The sequence below is a fragment of the Callorhinus ursinus genome, unplaced genomic scaffold (genome assembly GCF_003265705.2).
Source record: "Callorhinus ursinus isolate GAN/ISIS: 27379988/994484 unplaced genomic scaffold, GSC_fseal_2.0 scaffold3, whole genome shotgun sequence".
Taxonomy (NCBI): Eukaryota; Metazoa; Chordata; class Mammalia; order Carnivora; family Otariidae; genus Callorhinus; species Callorhinus ursinus.
Genome location: NW_027397065.1, coordinates 21,824,401 through 21,849,020, shown reverse-complemented (window position 1 = coordinate 21,849,020; position 24,620 = coordinate 21,824,401). Strand labels below are relative to the sequence as shown.

Genomic DNA, 24,620 nt, shown 5'->3' with positions numbered 1-24,620 from the left:
ATTAATGCATAAAAAGTAAAATACAAACTCTCCTGTTGTCATTGTTCTGTGATCTTGGGGAGCAGCTTATCTTAGTTTGAACAACCATATACTATGAGATAATGTGGCATTGTCATGTAAAGATGGCTGTAGTTGTCAAACAGGCAGAGTCGAAAGGCAACATTTTAAGAAAAAGGTTTTAAGGATTTGAGGGCGATCTGGCTGCGACATCTGTCACCCCATTGATCACCAGGGTTGATTCGGCTGATCTGGCTGGCTAGGTGGGTGTCCCCTTCCTCCCTCGTTGCTCCATGTGCGTCCCTCCCGAAGCCACGCGCTCAGGTGAAGAGGACGACCTTCCCCGATAGAGGAGGACCGTTCTTCGGTCAAGGGTATAGGAAGTAGCTGCGCTCCCCTGCTAGAACCTCCAAACAAGCGCTCAAGAAAAAGGTTTTAAAAAGATCTTAGAATCATGCATAAACCCACAATTTACAATCTGTTATTCATTATATATAATCTTAAGAGCAGCTCAGAGTTTGGATTGTGATTGGTTGGCATGCTGGCATTTAACATTCCACATGACCTACAGTCACAGCTAGAAATGCTGTTTAATGTTTTGAATCACCACTTTTATTACCCAAACTTTAAAAAATGCCCTGTACAATAAATGCTTTTGATTTATATTAAAATGCAAAAGGAATCTAATATAAAATAATTATAGCCTCATAATATTTTTAGCTCTGGACAACCACTCCCTCACTCTGAAATAGTTTATGGTTTACATAACATAGGGCAGATTACTTATACATCAATACCACCATGTGTCTTAATTATTGATAGGCAGAGATTTTCCTTTATCACCAGTTTATGTTTTCATTTATTCTTTTTATTTCAGGTTTCTCATCTATGTATGTATGTATCTATCTATCCATTCTCATTATCGAAATTGGAAGGGGTGGTTATAGCAATAAATTAGAATAATTTAACAAACCAGTATTAATCATCAAAGTGTTCCATAACTGATTGACTGGATCTTTTAGATTCATAGCTTAGATACCCAAGGAGTTCCGCCATTCTTCCCGTTCATTCAGATAAACTCCTTATATGTTAACATTAGCCAGGATCAAACCAGATTAGCTGTCAGTGATGAAAACATATCTGAATAATAATAGGGTAAAATAAAAATAAGTATAAGAGTGGTAATTCAAGGATTTTACTGCTAGGGATGTGCTACAAATTGTGTTCTAGCTTTCAAGCAATCAATGGGAGGAGAAGAGCATAGCTCCAAGATTTATGTTTGAATTTTTTTTTCCCCAGCACGTCGTGGAATTTTAGAGGGCTACTCTCTTAGTACTAGTGTTTCCTAAAGAGACACTACCACTCTTAAGGACCAAAACAATAGCTAACATATTGCAAAAGGGAGTGTGTGTATGTGTGTGTGTGTGAATTGTATAGAAAACTATCTTAATACTTATCTATGCTTATAAGGGGAAGAGAAAATATGTGGAGACTCTCACATTTGTATAATGGTTTTACTGAATTGCTTTGGTTTGCCGAAAAGCTTGTTAATGCTGAAAAATTCCAGGGGTCCTCTTCAAGGACTATCTGCAATACTATTTAATTCCTAGGAAATTTATGAACTATGTTAACCCAAATTTTAGCTTTGTATCTTTCAGGGAATTCTTAAAAACAAAGTATGTCATAAACTCGTAGGTTCAAAAGAATATGTTTTTTTTTTCTTTTTTAAATTAGTATGTGAGTAACAAGCTAAATAAATATATGTTTGATATCCAATGGAGGAAATTACATAATTCTTGTTAGCAAAATAATTTTCCTTAGTAGCTTGGTAATACGTTCTCTCTTTGGTAAAAGTTCTCAGTATAATTTTTTTACCACTTGTCCTGGCTTTTACTTGCTTTCTGGGCCCAGAGAGAAGCTTCTCAGTATTGCTAGGCTTCTGTTGCCTTTATGGCTTTGTGCTCCAAAGTAATTAATATTGTATTAAAATTGTTGATTTTGTTGAATTATCTACATTCAAATGAAAATGTCTCTCCCAAATGAAGTCGTTCATTTTTCCAAGTGTTTTTACAGAATGTTTAATACCCAAGAGTACAAGAAAACAAAAACAGACCTACAATCTCTCTGTCAGCATATTCCCTATTCACATGAAAGTAAGTGTAAAATTTACTCTGAAGTAATAAATGCTTGAACAAAATCAAACAATTAAACCAAAGCCATAGTTTGGTGACTAAATATGGTTTTGAAAATGGAATAATGTTTATTCATGTTAAAATGAAAAACTATATTGTATCTAGCAAATTTTCAGAATCTATGCATTTACTTTGATAAGTTTGTCTTAAAATTTCTATGAAAAATTGATGTGAGTTTTTTGTTTTGTTTTGTTTTTGTTTTTTTGTCCATAAGGAGTAGGTGGGAAAAGCCACATGATTTTAGACTTTATTGCAAACTGGGAAAGTTATAGCTCTCTTGTGATCACGATTTTAAAATACAAAAGTCATTTTAATAAAATCACTTCTGTGTCCGTTCAGTCTCAACAATATATATTTGTATGGTTTTATTTTATTGTAGGTGGCATGGGGATGGTTCAGATATGATTCAGCTATTTTGAAACTGCAGGCAATTGCCAATGCTGTATTTAAGAGTCTATCAAATCTGTTATTAGAATTTTGCAAATTACTGGCACACATATAGTTAATTGTGGCTGTGCAAAATAACAAAACAACAAACAAGTTAAATCACTGTTTGGTCACTGATCAGTGTCTCCACATCTGATCATCATGATCAGTGAAAAAAGCTGAATCAAATTGAAATGGTTAATTTCATAGCACCTTTAAGAAATGAGTTTTCTGTATATATCACAAGAATAGAAAATGCTAGTGTTGTGTGGGTTAAAATACATTAATTCCACATAAAGCACTCTACAAAAGAAAAGGATATTTGATTTGTATGGCTCTAAAGTTTTAACAGATGAGTCTATCCCTGTGAGACCACAGACCATTTACCATCACTAGATTGATTTCTTTCAATACTAAAGGCTTGATGGTACTTTTCAGTACAGTTCATTGTGAGTAGAATGATACTTCAAATACACATTAACTAAAGAGCCTTCAGAGGCTGTATTAAGGAGATGAAACTCTGTGGTAGAGGGGATAGTAGCATTTCCTAAGAAGCAAACTTCCTGATAAGGCTTATATAAATGAAACTACTGTAACAATTTTTAAGTTTCTTTGTAGGTATTGAAATAATCAAAGAGAGTTGTGGTTAGTGCAATACTATTGTGTTCTAGGAAAAAGTAATTTTTATTATTTTTTTAGTGTTTTAATTTGTTAAATGTGCATTCTGCAATTTTTTTCTGAAGTTATTTTGCTTACAAGATGGATATATTTGCAAGATGGATATCACAAATGACAACTGATATCAATTAAAGGGAACATGTACTAAGAAACTGATATCTAAGGGATACTACAAAAGAAAATTTCATTTTATAAATCGCCATTTAAATTTTAAATGACATGAGAAAATCAGGAGAGACAATTATGCAAGATAAAGACATCAAATTAAACAAAATAGTAATCTCTGAATGTGAGAATTTTGGCACATTTAGTTTTTTTTAATTCTTTCTTTCTTTTCTTTCTTTCTTTTTTTTATCAGATCATGTATTTTTTTAATCTTTTTTCTTCTTCTTTCATGCTTTCTTGTATTTTCCACATACTTGCTTTTGAAATCAAAAAAATATATACATTAAAACATGGTCATTTTAAGGGGGAAAACCAATTAGGGAAGTCATCCAACAGAAATTCTGCCAAATGAATTGTAGCCTATCAAAAGGTAAGGTGTTACAAGCAAACAATGAATCATGAACACTACATCAAAAACTAATGATGTAATGTATGGTGATTAACCTAACATAAAAAAAAAGGTAACTTCCTAGGAGAAGGGCTGAAGACTATGATATTTCTTTTGAACAGAACCACGTGACCCAAATGAATATGGGTGTTACATTAATTTTTAAATACAACCATTCCTAAATTTGTTTAAATCAATACATTATTAGTGACTCAAAAAATTAATTTAAACTTCAATAATCATGTCATTATACTCTGTTATCAAATGAGATAATTTCCCATGTCACTCTGTCACTTTGGGTTATATAGTATATATATGTTATGTGTCTCTATACATATATTTGTGTGGCTTTAAAGTTCTAACAGATGAGTCTCTCCCTGTGAGACCACAGACATACATACATATATTCATGGGGGGACAGGGTGGAACTTCTCATAACTTAGTCCAACCAAATTGGATTTGTTCTTATTTCCTGGTTACCTCATTCACAGAGTTCTCCATATTGATTTTGTCCTCTTCTGAAGTTCTTTAGTGCTTATGGTCTGAACTGCCCAAGTAGGTAATTGGTGTGTAGAATTTATGTTCCAGTGTATGCTAGCTCTGTCTCTGCAAAGATATAAATTCCTTACAGTTCTGATACTCATTTTTTCCCCAGTCTCTCTACCATGGTAGACACTCAAAACATATTTATTGAAAGACTGACTTGAAAGAATGTTTTGATGTCATGTTGATTTATTATGATAATGTGCATAGTGTTCCACTTTCCAATGTAAATGTAAAAAACAATTTTCTATTCCCAATGAAAATTCATTGTTTCACTGTGAGTCTTATAAAAATACTCATCTTATTATGGAATTATATATTTTGATTATTAAAATCTGATTTAGTTTACTCTGGCTTAAAATTAATCCTGAAAACCACTTTCCTTTTCTGAACTTATCACTAAAATCCATATAAAAGAAAAAGAGAAATGAAAACAACTTGAGGGGCGCCTGGGTGGCTCAGTCATTAAGCGTCTGCCTTGGGCTCAGGTCATGATCCCAGGGTGCTGGGATCGAGCCCCATGTAGGGCTCTCTGCTCAGCGGGAAGCCTGCTTCTCCCTCTCCAACTCCCCCTGCTTGTGTTCCCTCTCTCGCTGTGTCTCTCTCTCTGTCACAATAAATGAATAAAATCTTAAAAAAAAAAACCAACTTGAATATAAATACTTTAGCTAAACTACTGTCAAATTATGGGAGGAGTTAGTCATAGTTATGAATTTAAAGGCACTATTTTATGTCAAACAAGCAAACAATCAATAAACAAATAAATCCAAGCAAACTAGAGCTCACATTATAATACCTGGACTTTGCCTCATGAAAGAGAGTAGCCTAGCTATTTGTCCCCTCCTTCAGTGTCTGCCTCTTGTTTTAAAGATCCACTTTCCTTCCATAGCAAAAACTCGGCTGGAAGTGCTGCTTTTGGGTTGCCTAAAAAATTGATCTCTCTCAATTAAAGGCTTTCTACATCTCTCGATTTATTATATGTATTTTACTTCAATTAAAAAAATGAAAAAAAGTACTTAAAAAAAAAAGAACTGGGCTTTTTCTAGAGAGACAGAGATTCAAAGCTTGAGAGGGATTTGGCATCAGTGAGATTGTCCATTAGTGGCCAGATGGTAAGGAATGTGGGACCTCACTAGGATTTATGTGCAGCTCATGGCTAACAATCAGTCAGAAACCAGGGACTTTAGTCCTAAAACTGCGAGCTAATAACCTAAATGAGTGTGGGAGTAATCCTTCTTCAAGCTTCCAGAAAGAACACAGCCCAGCTAACACCCTGGTTTTAGCCTTATAAGATTCTGAGCAGAGAACCTAACCACACTATTCATGAACTTCTCATATAAAATGAGATTATAAATGAGTATTCTTTAAAGTCACTAAGTTTGTGATAATTTGTTACATAGCAAAATAAAATTAATACACATGTAAATAAAGTGTGCTAAATTAATGAATTCAGGAGATTGGTACCAGGTCAGTAAGCTAATGTGGAGAAACAGGTAAGATGAAGAGAGGAATTTCAGAGTCCTTGTACTACAAAGTAATGAGCCAAGATCTCAGCTGAAACCCAACAAGTAGAACTTGGAACTCAGTAAAAATTACAATGCTCATGAGCACTCCTGGTTGCTTTAGGACATGGTCTGGTATTTTGGGTTTAGGTTCTGTACGTGTTTTAGAGGAGTTTTCATCATTTAAAAAAGGGATGAAATTATAAGATGATGGTTTTGGATCCTTGGGACCCATATATATTTTATATCTCTGATAACTCGGTCATACCATTTATAAAAGTAAATTTATTGTGGCTCCATATTGCATCTCTTTCTTATATGGTGCCATGTCTCAAGAAACGAGACCCTAGACACAGCAATGATTGATACTATACTAAAGTATCTGCTGAAAAATTGTGTAAAGATAAAAACTCAAGGCTACAACATAGTTACAGATTTTAGACAACATTTTTTTTCAGTTTTTGATAGAACAAATTAAAAGATGTATGATGTAGAAGAGAAATTTAATGAATAAGCTTTTATTGATAAATAACCCACAAACAAAATAACCTACAAGTACACAAACAAAGACAATAGACTAGTAGAATGTAAATGGATATTTAGAAATATAGAAGGCCACAAAAAATCAACATGTTTTAGATAGGAGTTATACAGAACATTTTCTATAATCAGCATGTAATGAAGATAGAAATTAAAGGTAAACAAAACATAAAAGTATGTAAATCAATAAAAAATTTTAAAAAAGTATGTAAAACTAAAAATTTTAACCACTGGATAAGAGAAGAAATAAAAAAGAAAGTAACATTTATTTATTTATTTTTAAAGATTTTATTTATTTGAGAGAGAGAAAGAGAAAGAAAGCATGAGCAGGGGGAGGTGCAGAGGAAGAAGCCGACTCCCCGTTGAGCAGGGAACCTGATGCGGGGCTCATCCCAGGACCCTGGGACCATGACCTGAGCCAAAGGCAGATGCTTAACCAACTGTGCCACCCAGGCACCCCAAAAAAAACATTTTAACTGGAAACTAATTTCATTTAATTGTTGTAAGTAAAAATTTATGATACATTACAAATAAGATATTTGAATTAAAATTAATACATTTAATTATATCATTTTATCATGTTATAAATTTTCATATTATTTATTAAAATAAGCTATCAAAATAAATATGAAACAAGCTAAGAAAATAATTACAAAATGCTTAACAAAACAGAAAAAATACCTTAAATTAAGGATTAAAAATATTTTAAAAAGGAAAGTCAATGAAATAAGAGAATAGTATAACTAGCAAACCTATTCATTTAAAAAATTCAAAAAACAGAGAAACTCACGACAAATTGGTCAAGAAATGAAGACGAAAATAAACATACCCAACACAGAAAAATAGAAGTGGGCAGAACAAAATTAAGAAGCAATCTTTTTTTTTTTTTTTAAGATTTGTTTATTTATTTGGGGGCACAGAAGGAGAGGGACAGAGCGAATCTCAAACTGATGCCCGGCCGAGCACATAGACCCGTAAGGGGCTCAATCTGACCACCTGTGAGATCATGACCTGAGCTGAAATCTGGAGTCAGAGAGAGGATTAACCAACTGAGTCACCCAGGTGCCCTTAGATGCAACATTTTAAGAGAATACTCTAGTCTCATAGTCTTACAGTAATTATCCTTATATACATTTTATGCTAGTAGATGGGAATGATATAAAAATACTTCATACTCATTTGATGGAATGGGCAAAGCCTCAGGACTCTGGATTTTAAGTGACAACAAAGACACAACACAATCTGGTTTAATCAAGATGGAGTATGTTTTCTTGCCTTTATATATTCCGGGGTAGGTCTAACTCAAGGTTCCCTTGCTCCGGGGGCTTCACATCACCAGTTTCTTTCCTTAGAGTTCTTGGTTTCACTTCTAAGTTAGAATCTTTCTTTGGGAGGTTTTCTTTTTGTGGCATTTTCATAGTAGAATAATGTCATATTCATTCATTTAGATAATAATTTCCCCATACTTCACACTTAACAATTTTCTTCCAGACTTTGAAAAAAGTGAATTGTATATTTTATAACATTTATAAAGTAATAGGAGTCTCTCTGAATCAGAAAAAAAAATATTCTTTTCAGTTGCAAAATACTCAAATCACTTTGAAAAACTCAAATACATGAGGCTTATCAACCTGAACTTCCAGACCTACCATAAATCAACATTTCCTTTTTTTTTTAAGATTTTATTTATTTATTTGACAGAGAGAGCGAGAGAGGGAACACAAGCAGGGGGAGTGGGAGAGGGAGAAGCAGGCTTCCTCCCGAGCAGGGGCCCTGATGAGGGGCTCGATCCCAGTATCCTGGGAATATGACCTGAGCCGAAGGCAGTTGCCTAACGACTGAGCCATCCAGGCACCCTCAACATTTCTTTATGCACAATTAGTTATAAATGAGGAAATTTAACAGACAGATCCTATGATTATTCTATGCTAAATTGTTTTTTGTAACTCTTCTTTAAATATGTTTTAACACTTCTCAGATAAGATTTCATACAGTCTCAATAGATGTATTATAAAATGCCAGAAGCTTTGGGTATGTGTTTCACATGATTGCCAATTTTAAAATAATAGTTCTTGTAGCTTATTTTAAAACAAGTATTTATTTTCCATTTCTAGTGTATAAAAAGAGCTGGCATATTTTAACTGGAAAAATAACTATAATGTATCACTTTTGTATTTCCTAATTTCTATATTTTCATATACCATTCCATTTAGCAATTTTTAATTTGGCACTTCTCTTATAAAACAGTAAATCAAAACTATTTAGAAAAAAATGTGGAGATGGTCTTTGGTATAAGACTTTCTGAAAGTTTAGTGAAATTCGTGCTTCAGAGTTTGAATGTTACTATTTAAACTATTGTACATGAGTACTTATTTGATAAATTAGAGAGTCAAATTAAAATGGTAATTTTCTGCTATTTTCAGTGGTCTTAATATATGCTACAAAATGCCCAACTGAGCATGAGAATTACCTAAAGAGCAGATTAAAATACACATGCTTGGGCTTTATTTCCAACAATTCAGATTGAGAAGGTCTGGGCTAGTTTGGCTTTATTTTACTGAGAAATCCCCAGTTTACTCTGAGGCTGCTCATGGCCCACTCTGGAGTTTTGAGGGACAGATGCAGAGCAGAACAGAAAGTTACCGTTTCATCTTCCCCCTCCCAACTTTTAAATAGATCATTCCTACTCTCCTGATAATTCTATATTAAGAATATATGCAACTTTCATTTGATGAAAGAGCTGCATGAGTAAAAAGTTTGAATATTATTACATTATTCCATCATACATTATTCCATTTATTTCTAGAAAGAGAAAAATCAGAGAAGTTAACTCTATCTCTACAGAGAAGCCTGAGATATGATTAAATGTATTTACTCAAAAAGCAAGGCTACAGCTTAATGATATATCAGTGCATATTTTATTATATTCATTTCTAGAAAACCTGCACTATTGTTAACAAAAATTTTGGTTAGTACTACATTTGGCCAAGCCTCAAAGCAATGTAAAATACTGAATAATTATTAAGCAAATCCTCTTCAGTCTCCTTTCTTATTAAGGAAATATCAAGAAGACTTAAGTTGATAATTCAAAGAAAACATTAGCTCTTGTTTTCTGATTAGATATAGAAATTAGCAAAAGAATGTCACCACTTAAGAAGAAAAAAGGCAGGTAATTGGCAAAAATCATAATTTTTCCTAAAACCATCTGAAAACTACAGTTGCAAGGTAGGTAATTATATTACAAAAAGTGACAACAAAGGAAAAATGAGTCATAGCATTTGTTTCACTTTGGCAGTTTTCTGGAAGAAAAAGTGACCACCGTACAAGCAGGTAAGAAGAAATCAGCTAAAATTTTACAGATCCTTAAAGCCTTGATATAGGCTAACATGTTAGTTTTGAATCACTGGGAGCCAAAGACACAAGATAGTCTGCACTCACTCATAAATTCTTTCCCCTGATCCTTTGCTAGGTACTCACAAGAAAGACTGGGGTGGGGGTGGAGGGTGGGCAACGCCTGGGTGGCTCAGTGAGTTAAGCATCTGCCTTTGTCTCAGGGCATGATCCCAGGGGCCTGGATAGGCCTGGGATTGAGTCCTGCATCAGGCTCCCTGCTCAGCTGGGAGTGGGCTTCTTCCTCTGCCCCTCCCCCTGCTCATGCTCTCTCTTTCTTTCTCTCTCATATAAATAAATGAAATCTTAAAAAAAAGAAAAAGAAAAAGAAACAAAGACTGAAGGGGGGGCAGGGCAGGGAACAGGTGAGAGTCCCCTTGGGAACTCAGTAGACAGGAGGTGATCAGATACTGCGGGACAAGAATTGAACATCACCTTCTTCCCTAGACATACTCCATCATGTAGCAAAATCTTAAAGGCACCGGTGGCAACAAACACTGTCACCTCCAGGGTCAAGGCAAATATTCATTGCTTTTGGTGGTTGGGTAAAAGCAAAAGTCCTCTACTTCTGAGGAGGATCAATGAACCCTCTTTACGATAAAAAGGAAAGGCCTGCTCTTTCTGGGAGTCAGGAAACTCCTCTACTCAAGAAGACATAGACACAAAGCAGAAACTGGCTGTCATTAGAAGAGTAGGAGTGTTGAGAAACTGAGCACTTGGGAGCACAGGTCCCTGTGGAAGACTGAAGTTGTGCCAGGAGAACAGAAGCTACATTGCTCCCACCAACAAGAAAATCAATTTACCACGGGGGGAGGGGTAAGAGTGTGCTGAAGGACCTCCTCAGGGGCACAGGTATGTGTTAGGACCACTAAAAGCTGAAGGTTGAGCGATAACAATGAGAAAAACCATTCAGAATCCCAAGCCACAGTTTAAGCACAAGGTAATAGCAGCCCTTCTCTGGAGGAACTGGACTCTGGTGAATTAATGGACAGGACAGAAATGGCAAAATGGAAATCCATCTCAGTCTCTACTTCATTTAACTCAATCTCCCACAATAATGGTCTGGCAGGTGAGGCTGCCCACTTCTAGGTATAAATAATATTGACTTTGGTCTTTTTCCTACATACAATGTCAGTGTTCAATCAAAATTACAGTACACACACACACACACACACACACACACACACACACACACCAATATCATGGAATAAAGAATTCAAAATCATCAGATTTATTAGAGAAGCCAAATATTAAAACAATCAGATAGCAACTTTAAAGTAACCAAGATAAATATTTAAAGGATCTAATAAAAATACGGCCAACAGGAAAGAACTGAGGAGAAAGAACCAATAACAAGAAAAATAAAAATAAATACTTAAGGTTTTCATAAAAGAACCAGTTAAAAAGCAGGTATGATGGAACATCATTAGAAAGCTTTTGCAAGGATGCAGATACACCAAAGAACATAAAAATGGTTTCTCTCATACCTACAGTATAAATCCAATGTACCTACGTACTTAACTACAGACTCTTTTCCCATCTCTCTTTAATTCCATCTTGCCTCTGACTTCATGTCTTAGTACTCCAGCCCACATTATTCCCCTCTACATACTCCTTCAGAAAATTTTGTATATGCCACTCAATTGTCATTTAATTATGTATATTCTGATAATGTAATTAGTATCATCTCTCAGATTCTATCTAAATATGGAACAAGGATCCTAGGATGCAGGAAAAAATTGTTCTGCTTAATTGGAGGGGAAATTTTCAAAAAGTTATTCAAACTGAAGGCAGAACTGACTTCACTGCTTCTATCTGAGCACCTCCAATGCCCTGTTGCATCAATTTGTTCATCTATTTGTGTTCCTTTACTAGATTTAGTCCTTTGAGAGAACAGGACATTGTTTTATTCATCTTTATATCTGCTATATCTAGGACAGTGTCTACCATATACTAGCTACATAATAAATCTGTGCTAAATGAATACCTGAGTGAACAGATGAAGGAAAATTTGCCTGTGGCCCCGCTGGAGTCCTTACCTTATTCTCCTACATTTTCCTTTGGCTTCAGTACAACTTAACTACCTGCTGCTGGCTAGATAGTCATTTGACCGGCTAGTAAGTAGGTACTGTATGAACCCTTGTCTCCTTACATTCTGGAAGTCCTGGGAGAGGCTGCTTCCTTTAATATAACAACAATCTACATTGTTATTTTCATTTTTATATGACCTGAAAGGTAGGAAGTCTTCATTGTAATTGTTTTCTTCTTTATTTCTATCACTATGATATTAAACTTAGATTTGCTTAGATGCCATTTACTCTGATGCTGATGAAGATTCTCTTTATGAGCACTTCTTTTCATTATCCTTATTATGTTTCATAGGTTTTTATGGTGGTATTTCATTATTTGGTGGTAAAACATGACTATTACAATTTTTTTTTTAAAGTGGGTACTTTATTTATTTGTACTTAAACCTATAAACCAATCAGCCAAACGGGCACTATTATCATGATACATTAAAATACAAAACATCTTTCTACAAATCCTAGAATAACGAACAAATTAACAGTGCTAGTAAAACATCACAAGGGACAGAGGAAATCAATGAAGCACACGATAGCTTAACCCCTCACCGGTAGTAATTGAGGTTATTAACAAGAAAAGCCCCACAATCTCAGAAAATACAAATTATCCCTCATCCCACATCTTTGTATCTTCACTTCCTATTCTTGAAGTTAGATTCTAGAGCCTAAAGAGATCCACATTAGGATTGTATCTAGTCACCTATAGCCAGAAACACCTTTTCTCATGTTGTCCAGAGTAGCCAACGCTCCTGAAACCTCTTTGACTCCAATCGTACCCCCTCAGTGGACACAATAAGAACAATGGGAAACAGATTATCGAGGCCGAGATCTATAGAGGGCCCTAGAAGACAAAGCCTAGAAGTAATACAGCCACCACCCAAACTGAGATCGAATAATATACTCATCGTCACACATCTTCAGGCTCTATGTTCACAGAGTAATTTGGGAACAAATCCATTATTTGCTGGGTACTAAAATACTTAGCGGATTGTTGTATTACACTATGGCTTTCCCCAGAAGTTGCTAAGATGGACTCCAAATCGCTGATGGAATTTTGCTGGAACTGGATCTGGGGCTGCAGGGATTCCTCTCCACAGTTCTGGAGCTGATTGTTCCAGGCTTGGGGGCACCAGGTCTGACTGGCCCAGGAATGGTTGCCCCAAGACTGGCCGTTCCAGGAGTGGTTGCTCCAAGACTGGCTGTTCCAGGTCTGGTTGCTCCATAGTGGAAGGTTTCCAGAAGTGTTCCTCAGGTATCCCTGGTGGTAGGAATAGAAGCCTGGGTATTGTGCGGTTGCTGTGCTGTTCTGAGTCACACTCTTGCTCTCCTTTGGCCAATGGTTTTTCTGCCACCTCTTACATTTCATTCTCTGGTTCTGGAACCAGGTCTTCACCTGCTTATAGCTAAGGTTCAGAATGTTGGAAAGTTCTTGCATCTGCTGGAGACTGAGGTATTTCTGTCTCTGAAATCGATCATTGAGGACGTAGAGTTGGGCCTGAGAGAACACGGTCCTGATCTTCTGTTTCTTCATGACTATTACAATTTTATCTATAGCTAATAGATATTTTCCTATCAATTGAAAATTTCTATTCTTAAAGTCAAATTTCTTTCCAGTTTCCTTTAAAAGAAGAGTATTCTGAAGAAGTTTATACTCAGAATGATGAATATTTAATGAAAAGATAGAGTACCAAATTTTAAGGAAATGTTGCTATAAGATTACTATGTGGAATATCTTCTAGTTCAACTATTTTGGAATTTCCAATTAGGGTCCTAGAGGTAGGCATGGATTACATTGTAGTTAAACATTTGCTGACAAGCCAGGCTTTCAATTTAGCTTTTGTGCATGAGTAAAGAAATTTGATCTTGTTTGGCTTTCCATTAGAGGATATTTTCCCATTTTCCCACTTTTCTCTGGAAAGTTTTTATACACAACCAAGGAAAAATTCTTTTGCCTCCCTATCTTTAGGTGTACAATTACCAGATGTGAAATAATTATTCAAATAAATAGATAAAACTGGTCAGTAGGAAAAGATGACCAATATTATTTTAAGAAGTTATTTTAAGGTACTGCTAAAACAAATCTGAATATTTACAAGTAAGCATTATATTGCAATAGTAATTAAGTATCAACAGCATAATATTACAAATTTTGTTCTTTTCAGAATACATTAGATATTTTAATGTATAGATGACAAATATTTTAATAAGTATCAATTGAATTCTCAATGTTTTCAATAAAATTTTCCTTTATATTAAAAAACAACAATAAAGCCAAAGCCATACTTTCAATTTTGCACTTTATTGTGGCACTGTCCTATGTACTTTTTTGTGAGATAAAATAAGAGGCCCTTTCCTGAGGTAAGGTATCAAATATTATTTCATACATTTGCTTTGTCAATTGTTTAGAAAGTTTTATTTATCAAGTAATCTAACTTGAAGATTGGTAATCAATTTTTTTCATTTAAAAGAGATTTAAAGTATGTAACAATTGTTTTAAGCTAGTAGTTTGTCTCTGTAGATATTTAGTAGAGATATGAAACTGCAGACTTTTGATTTCAGCTCAGGTCATGTTCACAAGGTCCTGGGATCAAGCCCTATAGGCTCAGTGCTCAGTTGAGAGTCTGCTTAAGGATTCTCTCTCTCCATCTCCCTCTGCCCTCCCCCCTACTCGTGTTGTCTCTCTCTCACTCTCTAAAATAAGTAAATAAATCTTTAAAAAATTGTTATATAGAAAAATATGAAAATAAAGTTGGGGCTTTTAAAGTTAGTGTTTTGAACATAATATAAACAAATACTGGTGTTTGTTAGTATTTTATGTCCTTTCTTACTTAGTTTCAAAAATACTGAATGCCCAACATTTTGCCTCATTTACATAATTGTGTATATTCAAGGACAGCCTTTATGGTAAGGGATAATTATTTAACATTTATTCAGTCTCCCAGGGTAGTCTATGAGAAACTTTCCTATTAGATTTAACAGATTTGAAAAATATTACTAAGTACTTTTCCTAATCCAAGCTATGTGGCTATAAGGCAGTTGATTTCCTTTACTACATTGTTTATCAGAAAACATTTTTCCTTCAGAAGAAAAAAACCATTACTATCTATCTCAACTGCTCTCTCTCTATCACTGTGCATTAGTCTGTAATATTGCATTACCCAGCTCCTTCAATCACAGAGTCCAGATTTTTTTAATTTTATATATGTATATATATATATTCAACATGTAGATGAACTTTATACTTTTAATTCCATTTGATATATAGATGAATCTTATGCTTTTAAATAGAAATGCAGTATTTCAGTTTATGATTATAAAATATACATCAACATAGGGTAAATAATCATATAGTAATAATGACATCCATAATCTTTTTGGTTTAAAACAACAAAGACTTCTTTATGTCTCACGAGACACGTTTATTACAGGTTTCTTGTGGGCTCTGCCCTTAATCTTCTTCTCTGTTGGACCCCGAATGACCAAGCAGCCACCATCTGAAGATTTGCTGAGTGTCAGTGCAAAGAGAAAATATAGTAAAACACATCTAAGCTCTTAAGATTTCAGTCCAGAAATGACCAGGTAATGTATGCTAAAATTTATGGTGGATGCCAAACTTCATGGGCCAAGGGAAGTTCATCCTACCATGACCCTAGACAGTGAGGAACCAGAAATAGATCAGCAAACTGTACTAATATAGTAATTTATTTTGTAAGTCTCTTACTAATTGATCTTTTTTCTTTCTTTCTCTTTCTTTCTTTCTTTCCTCTTTCTGTTTTCTTTCTTTTCTTTCTCTTCCTTCCTTCCTTTTTTCTTTCTTTCTTCCCGTCCTTTCCTTGTTCCTTTATTTCCTTCCTTCCTCCTGCTGCTGGAAGCAATGCTGCAGTGCAAGTAATCCAAATTTAAGGACTTATTTCTAACCTCTAAGTTGTTTATACTTACATTTCTGCTACACTGCATCCATAGTAAATAATTTATATTGAAACATATTATCACATTTCTGAAATACTGAACACCCCAAGGTGTTGATGCTTAAAGTGACTGAAATTACACTGAATGATGTACCAATTAAGCATATTATTTTGTGAATATTCAGTAATTTAAGTTACATGGCTATTAAAATAGCATAATTAAGCACCATTCTATTATGAATATGGCAACACTAGTAACAGCACATTAACTGATTCCTATATGTTTCTTTAAATACATTTTACTAGAGTATTGTAGAGACTGTAAGGTGAACAAATCCAATGCATAATATAGAGAACAGCTTATATCTTATGTACTAGGTTCATAAACATTTATTAAAAACATCGCTTTTTAGAAGAAATCACAATTTATTTTTTCACATCTAAAACTTAGGTTTTGAGATTATTAAGAGTCAAAAAGAAAATCTTACTCATTAATGTAAAGGAGGATGCATTTATTTGTTAATTAAAAATATTGCCAGTTCTGCTATTACTACCTTAGCATATCATCAATAAAAGGCCCATGGGATATCATGAAGATTTCCTTCAAAAATATCTGCTTTGAAAGTTATCACAGAAGGAAGGGAAAAATGAAGGGGGGGAATCAGAGGGGGAGATGAACCATGAGAGACTATGGACTCTGAGAAACAAACTGAAGGTTCTAGAGGGGAGGGCAGTGGGGGGATGGGCTAGCCCGGTGATGGGTATTAAGGAGGGCACGTATTGCATGGAGCACTGGGTGTTATATGAAAACAATGAATCGTGGAACACTACATCAAAAACTAATGAGGTATTGTATGGTGACTAACATAACATAACAAAACAAAATAAAACAAAACAAAAGAAAAGAAAGAAAAAGAAAAAGAAAGTTATCACAGAAGTACTTTTGATTGTGTGTAGTAGATACAGATGCTGTAGTTCCAGATTGTGTGACCCTGGTCAAGTATTTAATCTTGTTGGTCCTCAGTTTTCTCACTGGTAAAAATGGTGATAATAATGTCTCCTACCTCATCATATGTGGTGAATAGTAAAGACTTTAACATACGTAAAGTGCCTAAAGATTTGCCCTGCATATAGTTGTCATAATCTTCATCATCATATCATCATCATTATTATCTTCCAGGAATAGTAGGGTAGACTATTTCTGAAATCCTATTAGATATATCTCCTATTCTACTGCTTATCATTTTCTAATATCTAATATTCCAGTGAAGTATATAGACTCATTTTTGTCATGTTGAAATGACCATTGTTTGTTTTAATTTAGTCTGAGTCTTTATATTGCCTTTAGAAGTGTTTCTTTATGTAGATTTGACTTTCTGTCAATATATTCCTTCTGCTTAAAGGATATCCTTTTTATATTTCTTCAGTATATGAGTACTGGTAATGAATTCTCTCAATTTTTGTTTCTCCTTTATTTTTGAAAAATATTTTCACCACTTATAGAATTCTGGGTAGGCAGTTGCCTTCCTTACCTCAGTACTCTAAATCTGTCACTCTATTGTTTTCCGGCTTACATACTTTCTGTACAAAGTTTGCTGTAATCCTTTGCTCCCTCCGCATGTCATGTGTCTTTTTATCTCTGGCTGCCTTCAAGACAGTATCTTCAATGATTTTCACAAGTAGGAATATGATATGTCTGAGGTAATATAAAGATATATATAAATTTCTTTCTCTTTCAAACATGTATTTTGCTTGGTGTTTTCTGAGCTTCTTAGATCTGTATTTTGGTGTTTTTTTATTATTTTAGAAAATTTTCAGGGAGGGGAGGATGATCACAGTGGAGTAGGAGGACCCTAGGCTTATCTTGTCACATATACACTAGATAAGTATCAAATCATCCTAAATACCCCAGAAATTGACCTAAAGATTGACAGAACAAACAACTAAAGGGAGAGAGGAGGCCACATTGAAGAAGGTAGAAAGTGTGGAGACATGGTTTAAGGGAGAAATGGGTTATCGGTTCTGCAGAGGGAAGGGAGCCATGGTTGTGGAGAAGGGTAGGAGAAAGGAGCACATAGGGATACGCACAAGGAGGACACTTCCCCAAAGCCACTGGCTTGGAGAATGAAGGGTCTGAATTTCATTCCAAGAGTTTTAGAGGTCAGTGGGCTTGGCTGGCATAGAGCCCAGGAGCACTGAGTAGCTCCAGGAGAGAAGGCAGGCAAACAACCCCAGGTGGATTGAACAACCCCAGCTATCTGAAAAATGCCTGGGATCTTCTGGAACATAGTCCTGAGAGGCAGCATTCCTGGAGACACCTCTCGGGGAATGAGGGAGCTGGCTGGCACCATTTTCCTCCCCCACCCCTTATCATAAACATTGAGCCACCTGTGGGAAGCAGTGCAGCACTGACACTGGCTGCCAAACTTGCTTACACCAAGCCCCACCTTCCTACTCTCTGGTGGGGCTGCCCTTCTCAGTCAAGCAAGGCAGGCCCCTCCCTGAGAAGACCAGCACAAACCCCTGCCCACAGAACATCTCCCAACCAGAGAGTTCTCTAGGGCCTCAGATCAGGTAAAATTGGTGTCTGTTCTCATCTCATAAGCAGACAAGGGCACACCTAGTTAAAACTCACCACATTCAGGCCAGGGACCAAACAGCAGGCAAGTTGAGCCTCTGAGTATGCTTGGCCTGAAGGATAGAGCAGCAAAAAGATAACAGCAGAGCCCATGCAGCACACACTGGAGACACACCCTGAAGCGCCATGCCCTGGGCACTACATGACCTGTTCTTCATAAGGTCATTACTTTCAGGAGCAGGAGACATAACTGGCTTTTCCAACACACAGAAGACGGCACAAACTTAGGAAAAAATGATAAGATGGAGGAATTTATCCCAAATAAAAGAACAAGATAAGGCCACAGCCAGAGATCTAAGTAAAACAAACACAAGTAACAGGCTTGATGAAGAATTTTAAGCAGCAATCATAAGGATATTCACTGGGCTTTTGAAAAGAATAGAAGACATCAGTGAAATGCTTAACACAGAGATAAAAAATTTAAAAAGAACCAATCAGACAGGAAGAATAGAATAAACGAAATTGAAAACAGGCTTGATGCAATGAATAGCAGGCTGGAAGAAGTAGAGGAATGAATTAGTGACATATGAAGACAAAATACTGGAAATTAGTGAAGCTAAAAAAAAAAGAATTGAATTTGATGTGAGAATAGACTTGGGGAACTCAGTGATTCCATCAAATGTAATTACATTCATATTATAGGAGTCAAGAAGAAGAAAGGAAAGGGAGCAAAAAATTTATTTCAAGAAATAAATTTCAAGAAATAACAGCAGAAAACTTCGCTACTCTGGGGGAGGAAATAGACATCCAGATCCAGAAGGCACAGAGAACTCCCATCAAAATCAACAAAAGCAGGCCAACAACAAGACATACTGTAATTAAATTTGCAAGATATAGCAACAAAGAAAAAAATTTAAGAGCCACAAGACAAAGAAGTCCTTAACTTACAAGGGAAAATGAATAAAGCTAGCTGCAGATTTCTTAACAGAAACTTGGCAAGCCAGAAAGGAGTGGCATGATACACTGAACATGCTGAGGGGGGAGAATACATAGCCACAAATACTCTATCCGGCAAGGCTACCATTCAGAATAGAAAGAGAGAACAGAGTTTCCCAGACAGACAAAAAATAAAGGAGTTCATGACCACTAAAACACCCCTGCAAGAAAAATCAAAGGGGGCACTGAGCGGAAAAGAAAGAACAAAAGTTTAAGATAAGACAAGACAAGGAAGGAACAGAGAAAATTTCCAGAAACAATGACAGAACAAGTAATAAAATGGCACTAACTTCAAATCTGTCAATAATCACTCTGAATGTAAATGGACTAAATGCTCCAATCAAAAGGGTGTCAGAATGAATAAAAAAAAAGAAAACAATACCCATTTATATGCTGCTTACAAGAGACTCATTTTAGACCTAAAGACACCTGTAGATTGAAAGTGAAAGTATGGAGTACCATTTATCATACTAATGGATGTCAAAACATAGCTGGAGTAGCAATACTTATATCAGACAAACTAGATTTTAAACCAAAGACTATAACAAGAGGTGAAGAATGGCACTATATCTTGATAAAGGGGAAACTCCAACAAGAGGATCTAACAACTATACATATTTATGCCCCCAACTTGGGAGCACTCAAATATATAAAACAATTAAAAATAAACATAAAGGAACTCATTGATAATAATACAATAATAGTAGGGGACTTTAACACCCCACCAGATCTGCAATGGACAGATTATCTAAGCAGAAATCAACAAGGAAACAATGGCTTTGAGTGACACACTGGATCAGATGGACTTAACAGATACATTCAGAACATTTCTTCCTAAAGCAGCAGAATTCACATTCTTTTCAAGTGCACATGGGACATTCTCCAGAATAGATCACATACTGGCTCACAAATCAGCCATCAACAAATACAAAAAGATTGAGATCATACCATGCATCTTTCTGACCACAACTCCATGAAACATGAAGTCAACAACAAGAAAAAAATCTGGAAAGACCACAAATAAGTGGAGGATAAAGAACATGCTACCAAAGAATGAATGCGTCAATCAGGAAATTAAAGAAGAAATTAAAAACAAACACACAGAAATAAATGAAAATGGAAATATGATGGTCCAAAACCCTTGGGATGCAGCAAAAGTGGTTGTAAGAGGGAGGTGTATAGCAACACAGGCCTACATCAAGAAGCAAGAAAAATCTCAGATATGCAACCTAACCTTATACTTAAAGGACCTAGAAAGAGAACAACAAATGAAGGCTAAAGACAGCAGAGGAAGAGAAATAATAAAAGATTAGAGCAGAAATAAGTGATATAGAAACAAACAAACAAAAACAGTACAACAGATCAATAAAACTAGGAGCTGGTTCTTTGAAAGAATTAACAAAATTGATAAACCTCTAGCCAAATTTATCAAAAAGGAAAGAGAACATTCTCAAATAAATGAAATCACAAATGAGAAAGAAGAGATCACATCCAACACCACAGAAATACAAACAATTATAAGGGAATATTATGAAAAATTATATGCCAACAAATTGGGCAATCTGGAATGGATAAATTCCTACAAACATATAAACTGCCAAAACTGAAGGAGGAGAAATAGAAAATTTGCACAGATAATAACCAGCAAAGAAACTGAACCAGTAATCAAAAATCTCCCAACAAACAAAAGTCCAAGGCCACATGCCTTCCCAGGGGAATTCCACCAAACATTTAAAGAGAAGTTAATACCTATCTTCTGGAACTGTCCTCCCCCGCCCCCCCAAAAAAAAGACATGGAAAGAAAATTTCCAAACTCATTCTACGGAGGCCAGCATTACTCTAATTCCAAAACCAGACAAAGACCCCACAAAAAAGAGAATTATAGGCAATATCCCTAATGAACAAGAGGCAAAAATTCTCAACAAAATACTAGCAAATTGAATCCAACAGTACATTAAAAGAATCATTCACTACGATCAAATGGGATTTATTCCTGGGCTATAAGGGTGATTTAATATTTGCAAATCAATCAGTATGTTATACTACATTAATAAAAGAAAGGATATGAATCATATGGGATCCTCTCAATAGATGAAGAAAAAGCTTTTGATAAAGTACAGCATCCATTCTTGATAAAAACCCTCCACAAAGTGGGGATAGAGGGAACAAACCTCAACATCATAAAGGCCATATATAAAAAACCCACAGCTAATATCCTCAATGGGGAAAAACTGAGAGCTTTTCCTCTCAGGTCAGCAACAAGACAGGCATGTTACCATTGTTATTTAACATAGTACTGAAGTCCTAGCCTCAGCAATCAGACAACAACAACAACAAAATAAAAGGCATCCAGATTTGCAATAAAGAAGTCAAACTTTCACTATTTGCAGACTACATGATACTCTATGTAGAAAAACCCAAAAGACTCCACCCAAAAGCTGCTAGAACTGATACACAAATTCAGTAAAGTTGAAGGATACACAGAAATCTGTTGCATTTCTATACATCAGTAATGAAGAAGCAGACAGAAAAATCAAGGAATCAATCTCATTTACAATTGCACCAAAACCCATAGGATATCTAGGAGTAAACCTAACCAAAGAGGCAAAAGATCTGTACTCTGAAAACTATAGAACACTTACGAGAGAAATTGAGGAGGACACAGAGTAATGGAAAGACATTCCATGCTCATGGATTGGAAGAACAAATATTGTTAACATGTCATTCTACCTAAAGCAATGTACACATTTAATGCAATCCCTATTAAAATACCACCGGCACTTTTCACAGAGCTAGAATAAACAATCCCAAAATTTGTATGGAACCACAAAAGTCTCTGGATAGCCAAAACAATCTTGAAAAAGAAAAGCAAAGCTGAAGGCATCACAATTCCTGACTTCAAGTTTTATTACAAAGCTGCAGTGATCAAGACAGTATGGTAATGGCACAAAAACAGACACATACATCAATGGAACAGAATAGAAAAGCCAGAAATAAACCCACAGTTGTATGTTCAACTCATCTTTGACAAAGCAGAATAAGCAATGGGAAAAAGTCTCCTCAACAAATGGTGTTGGGAAAACTGGACAGCAACATGCAGAAGAATGAAACTGGACCACTTTCTTACACCATACACAAAAATAAATTCAAAATGGATGAACAACCTAATGTGAGACAGGAAACTATAAAAATCCTACAGGAAAACACTGATAACCACCACTTTGACATCAAATGAAGCAACTTCTTTCTAGATACATCTCCTGAGGCAAGAGGAAGAAAAGCAAAAATAAACAATTGGGACTTCATCAAGATAAAAAGCTTCTGCACAGCAAAAGAAACAATCAACAAACCTAAAAGGCTACTTTCAGAATGAGAGAAGATATTTGAAAATTACATATCTGATAAAGGCTCAGTATCCAAATTCTGTAGAGAATTTACCACACTCGGGGCGCCTGCGTGGCTCAGTCGTTAAGTGTCTGCCTTCGGCTCAGGTCATGATCCGGGAGCCCTGGGATAGAGCCCCGCATTGGGCTCCCTGTTCCGCAGGAAGCCTGCTTCTCCCTCTCCCACTCCCCCTGCTTGTGTTCCCTCTCTCGCTGTGTCTCTCTCTGTCAAATAAATACAATCTTTAAAAAAAAAAAAGAATTTACCACACTCAACACCCAAAAAAACCAAATAACCCAGGTAAGAAATGGGTGTAAGACATGAATAGACATTTTTCCAAAGAAGACATCCAGATAGCTAACAGACACAGAAAAAATGCTCAACACCACTCATCCTCAGGTAAATACCAATCAAAACTACAATCAGATATCACTTCATACCTGTCAGAATGGCTGAAATTAACAACACAGAAAACAAAAGATGTTGGGGAGGATGTGGAGAAAGGAGAACCCTCTCAACTGTTGGTGGGAAAGCAAACTGGTACAGCCACTCTGGAAAACAGTATGGAGGTCCCTCAAATGTTAAAAATAGAACTACCCTACGACCTAGCATTTGTACTACTAGGTATTTACCCAAAGGATACAAAAATACTTGATTCCAAGGGACACATGTAACTGATGTTTATAGCAGCATTATCAACAATAGCCAAATTATGGCAAAAGCCCAAATGTCCAACAACTGATGAATGGATAAAGATGATATGGTATATATACATAATAGAATATTACTCAGCCACAAAAAAGAATCAAATCTTGCCATTTGCAACAACGTGGATGGAGCTATAGACTATTAAGATAAGTGAAATAAATCATTCAGAGAAATACAAATACCGTATGATTTCACGCCTAAGTGGGATTTAAGAAACAAAACAGATCAACATAGGGGGAAGAAAAAGAAAGAGGCAAAGCATAAAACAGACTCTTAACTATAGAGAATAAACAGAGATGCTGGAAGGGAGATGGGTGGGGGGATGGGTTAAATGGGTGATGAGTATAAAGGAAGGCACTTGTGATGAGCAGTGGGTGTTATATGTAAGTGATGAATCACTAAGTTCTACTCCTGAAACTAATATTTTTTTTAAAGATTGATTGATTGATTTAATTTATAGCAATGCCTGAAAGCTAGGGGACTGGTAGAGGGAGAGGGAGAGAGAGAATCTCAAGCAGACTCTCCACTGAACATGGAGCTCAATGTGGGGCTCCATCTCATGACCCTGAGATCATGACCTGAGGCGAAATCAAGAGTTGGGCACTCAACCGACTGAGCCACCCATGTGCCTCTCATGAAACCAATATTATACTACATCTTAACTAACTGGAATTTAAATAAAAACTTCAAACAAACAAACAAAAAGGGTATATATAGAAGTAGATACCAATTCCAAAGTGCCACTACTGTAACTGGGGAACTTAATGCCCATAAACATAGTTGGCTGAGGTAATGTAATCAAATTTCAACTCATAGCATTTTGTTCCTAAAGCAATCAGTAAATATGCCTACTTTAAAACCTGTTTAATTAAAATAATAAAAAGATTTAACAATATTGTGCATTGATTAAAGACAGTGTTTTCAATTTTATCCCCCTAGCAACAACACATTTAAAACATAAAAATTAAAACATCTTCCTCATATCAGTAAAAATAGTCTTTCCTCTTCCTTAATCTGAGAATTCTTAGGTTTTTTTTTCTTAAAGATTTTATTTATTTATTTGACAGAGACAGAGATAGTGAGAGCAGGAACACAAGCAGGAGGAGTGGGAGAGGAAGAAGCAGGCTTCCCACCAAGCAGG

General features: G+C 35.6%; 1 protein-coding gene and 1 long non-coding RNA gene across 4 annotated transcripts in view; both read right to left on the bottom strand.

Annotated features, from left to right (window-relative positions):
• The window catches only part of LOC141371375 (uncharacterized), a 411,253-nt gene that overhangs the window by 229,591 nt on the left and 157,042 nt on the right, over nt 1-24,620 (bottom strand). Inside the window, exon 3 of one of the 3 annotated variants that reach the window (XR_012376300.1) lies at nt 15,514-15,782. The exons of 1 other annotated variant lie outside the window; for it this stretch is intronic. This is a non-coding gene — a long non-coding RNA (uncharacterized lncRNA). Of the gene's footprint in view, nt 1-15,513; nt 15,783-24,620 lie in introns of those variants that run through there. One more of the 3 variants, XR_012376308.1, reaches the window with a different exon arrangement.
• LOC112819875 (homeobox protein NANOG-like) lies at nt 12,617-13,436 on the bottom strand. The gene has a single exon (XM_073886332.1). The coding sequence runs from the start codon at nt 13,434-13,436 to the stop codon at nt 12,813-12,815; it is 624 nt and encodes a 207-aa protein (XP_073742433.1). The 3' UTR covers nt 12,617-12,812.